The sequence below is a fragment of the Mesitornis unicolor genome, unplaced genomic scaffold, assembly GCF_000695765.1.
Source record: "Mesitornis unicolor isolate BGI_N332 unplaced genomic scaffold, ASM69576v1 scaffold9362, whole genome shotgun sequence".
NCBI lineage: Eukaryota > Metazoa > Chordata > Aves > Mesitornithiformes > Mesitornithidae > Mesitornis > Mesitornis unicolor.
In genome coordinates, this window is record NW_010168482.1 from 8,281 (window position 1) to 12,755 (window position 4,475).

Genomic DNA, 4,475 nt, shown 5'->3' on the forward strand with positions numbered 1-4,475 from the left:
TAAAAAAAATATATTAATGCTTCTTTAGGTTAAAAAAATCACTGAAATAACTTATGTTTATAACTTTTTAAAATTCTTAGAGGCAACCAAGATGAGAAATGCCTGGAAGTAAAAGGTTCCTTAATGTATCCCTGTGCCAATGCCAAAGAGATTTTGACAGGAGGGTGCCATATGCTTCTTTAACAAAGACCTCTTTGGGAATACTGACCCAACCAAACCACCAATTAGTGGCTTTTGTGTTTCCCGCTTGCTGCACTAACATTTTTGCATCTGACCAGCACCTAGACTGGAAGGTCTTCAAGGTGTGGAAATAGCCAAAAGAAGCATATGATCCATATCTCATGCCCTCCATAGGGAAGCATCTCAAGAGCACTCTCTGAAATGTCCATTTCTTCACTAGGCTTTGGAGAAAGTCTGTAAGGGAAAAAAAGGAACTTTCTTGCTCAAAAGCTGCAAACTGAAAAAGGGAACTGAATAGAAATACATTTCTGCTTGCTTCACTTTTGAACAGTATTTTTTTTATAGATTGAATGACTGGAATATTTTGCTGCTTGTCATACTTGTTTGCATAATTTGGACTAAGATCAGCCTTCCATTCATCTATCGTAAATCTCCCAGTTCTAGGGAAAAGTAAAAAAATACACCAGTAATGGGTAAATAAGTGAATAAATGGTTTTAAAATGTATGCTTTTTTAGCTCTTATATTTTTAATTGTTATTCCCAAGTCACACAGAGCATATGAATGCAGAGTCTCATTGAAAATTTTATTTCTGCTTCAAATCTGAGCTGCAGGGGCAGAAGACGAACATATGTGCTCTGTACTGGCCAAGCTTTTAGCAGCCTACCACATCTACAGTGGTCCAGATGAAGAAGGGTTTCAGGTGGATGCTGGTGTAGGCTAAAGCAAAAATATTTCATTATTATTGTCCCATGCGGCCTTTCTGCAGTTTGTGAATAGGCAATGAGCAGGCTCTCCTGCCAAGCTGATCCTTTACACCATGTATATAAAATTAAATTGTTTATAGAGAACTGATTCCATTAGCACTGCAACCACAACTGACGTTGATGTCTTGGATGTATAATGTCATGCTCCATTCTTTTTGTCACGAGATGTGCAAGCATTTTGAATACCTCGTGTCAAAAAAGCAGGTCTTGCCATTGAATTCACAGAGCTGTGCCATACCTGATGATGAGAGTAAAAATCTTGAAAATTAGCATAAAGAAAATATTCATTGAGTTTGGGAAGTCGTACATATAAGTGGAGTAAGATTAATTTAATAAGGTAGAATGTGTATACCAGTAAGGGCTTTTGCAAGTAAAACAGGATTATTCTGATTAATTCTGAATAATTCTGATTCTACTTAAATGAATTTAATGTCTCCTGTGATACTTGCACTAATGGTTAAAATTAAAGACTGATGTAATAGATACTGGTAGCTTTTGGAAAAAACGAGGCGGATCCAAATACAGAATTCAATAGTTGAGAAATGCAGCCGGCTAAAACCACAGTAAGATTGTTTTTCTCTAACTCAGAGTCCGTTGGCCTCTAGAGAGAGGTGTGCTGAGAAAATGTCTTTGCTGAACCCACTCTTCATGCTTTTGCAAAAGCAAAAGGCGTATTTATTACCACATATAATGTTTTTTCAACATTCAGGATCAAATTTGTTTCAATTGAGTGCACGAAAGTGAAAAACAGCATTCGAAGCTTCATTTTCCTCTTTCCAGTATAATTTAAATAATTAATTTCCCTTTCAGATTTGGGGGTTTCTTTTTTGGGGGGGGTTTTTTGCTGATGACCACATGTCTAAACACCGTGACTTGTTCAGAGCTGTGCAAGGAGCAGTTACTATCAGTTGATTCTTCAGAGTTCATTTTGATTGCTGTTGGAGTCAGCAAGCTTTGCAGGTGCAATCAATGCATGATGCTTGAAATATTTTCTCTGCTTTATATCACTGATACAAGTTTGCGTGCAAAGTTTTATTTGTAAGTATAGGCTTAGCAGGAAAAAAGATGCCAGATTCACACAGTTTGTTTGTCAAAACATGCTCAAAGAGCATGAACTTTTGAGTTTTTCACTTAATGCTTGAAAGCTGAGGGTTTCTTAAAGCTGCTGTAAAAACAGTAAAATAATTTTTTATATTATGTTCAAACCCACTGTAATAACATTGGAACAGGTCAGCTAGTCCACAGCTGTCCTGTAAGCCTCCATTCATTCCCAGTTTAAACTGTAGATGTCTGGTAAATTTCAGATTGTTATTAAATATCTAAGTAGTGTGATACCGACGGAATGAGTGGGTACAGACATGAAAACTCACATGAGATTTGAATCTCTTTCTAATCTGAATGGCTTGCCTTTTTTTTTTTCCTCTTTTCTTTTTTTCTCCAGCACATGACCACAATCAGCGTATCAATATTCAAGTTTCCCTTGGGCTGATACACCTTGAGACAGCTGGCTGCAAACATCGAGCATTGGGTTGATACTGTCCTTTGCAGTCACATGGAGACTTTGGAGGAAAAGAGTGATCTCCTTGGTTTGCAGACAGAGAACGACATGGAGCAACCCTTTACTGTCAGCTCGTTGGTATGTATGATGAAGAAATGCTTTAATGGCTGAGCGCCCTCTCTTTCAAATAGGAAACAATTCAGGAGAGCCGTTTCGCAGCATTGGCTGTCAGCTACAAGAGTCTTTTCTTGCACGTTGCCTGTTCTTCCTGATTGTTTTGTTGGAGTTTATATTTTTATTTCTATATATGTGGTTTATGGGTTTTAGCTTGCTCCAGTGGTCAGGTTTTTAAGACGCGAATGTTTTGAAAAGAAAGAGTATAAACTTTTAGCAAAGTAAGAGGAAACAACTTGCAGTAGCCAATTATTTAGCTTCTTAACAGGAGGGTAATGATTATAATCAGCAATGCTGCTTCTTCAGTAGTGCTAACTTCCTAGGCTTTAACTGCCTTGTTTAAACCTGGAAATGAACATCTGAAGTGAACTGTTGACTGACCAGGGAAACTTACTACTCTTCATTAGTTGGACTATACCCAGCAGTCATACCCTGTACATCACATCATAGGAGTTTGAGTATTCAGGCCCTCCAGCAAATTGTTTCAATAACTGAAGGCAGAACCTTACAGAATTTCATGTGTGGGAGATTCTAAAGAGGAAACACTTTGTGCTTCCTTTGATAATTTCTACAGGGGTATACTTAATTTTATCTTGAACTTTTTTCCCTAGTATTTTTTTTGTCATCTGAAGATTTGGAGGGGGGGGGATAAGATCACTTTTAATTTGTAATTGCAATCACAATTTATTTGCAATTGAGAAACATGCTGAAATGTTTCAACTGTGGCTAGCGGTGGGGAAACCAATGCCTATTCTGAGAAAAAGGCTGAAGATTTCCCTTGAGTTTCCTGAATGAGATCACTTACTGAAAGTGAAATGTGATATCTGGTTCTTTTTGCTAACCTCTCTGTTCTTTTTCAGAAAAAGTTAGTAGCTATTCCTGACCATACAGACGTCTCTGTGACCCCAGAAGAGAGAGTACGTGCCTTAAGCAAACTTGGCAGCAATATCACAATCAATGAAGATATCACTCCACGTCGTTACTTTAGATCTGGAGTAGAGATGGAGCGAATGGCATCAGTATATATGGAGGAGGGAAACCTGGAGAATGCTTTTGTTTTTTATAATAAGTTTATAACGTAAGAAACCTTTCTTAGTCATCACAGCTTATAATTCTGGGTAAACTGAAATGAAGAGTTGCAGTGAAAACAGGGCACCCCTTTAGACTAGGAGAGAAATAGAAAAATGTTCAGCATTTTCTTGTAGGATAGCTTTGTTCTTTTGAGATCTTTACTCTTTCCACAGGCTTTGTTATAATTTAATCTCAGTTGTCAGTATGATAGTCCTATCCATCTATTAACTGCCAGGCATGAACTAACCTAAGGTACAGAGGTTTAAGTTTCCTGTACCAAGCTGTACGATGAGCACTGTGTCCCACAGATTATTCTGTGTCTATCAGCATGCTGGTTAAATACAGTACATGACTTAAAAACCAATGTTTAGATAAGATTTCTGAGCCTTTCATAGTTAAGCCTTATGAACTTCTGCCAATCTTAAAGATGGTAGTATTGCACGGCACTTAAAGACATGAAAAAATGGCTTTTTCCCTCTTTCTACTTTTCTTCCTCAAAAAGATTAAGCATGATTTATTGCTGCTTACAGGAGTAAATGCAAAGTCCACAATAAATGTTCATTATATGATTATTCTCTCCACACACACAAAAAAAACCCAAAACAACACATCCAGACAGCGTTCATTACAACTCTCAAAATAACCAGCTGAAAAATATATCAGTGACAGATTTACACTTTCTAGCTAGCTAGTTTAGCTGGAGGATTGATTGGTTTGCTTTCTTACTTTGGAAAGTGGGGTTTTTATATGTATACTTCAAATTTTTTTCATGATAGGAGACCTCTTT

General features: G+C 37.2%; 1 protein-coding gene across 1 annotated transcript in view; it reads left to right on the forward strand.

The window, feature by feature from the left end:
- Positions 1–2,497: 2,497 nt before the first annotated feature.
- STAMBPL1 (STAM binding protein-like 1) overlaps positions 2,498–4,475 on the forward strand; it is a 12,187-nt gene continuing 10,209 nt past the window's right edge. The window contains exons 1-2 of the mRNA XM_010179027.1: positions 2,498–2,581; positions 3,478–3,695. Coding sequence (XP_010177329.1) covers positions 2,498–2,581; positions 3,478–3,695 — 302 coding nt within the window. The remainder of the gene's footprint in view (positions 2,582–3,477; positions 3,696–4,475) is intronic.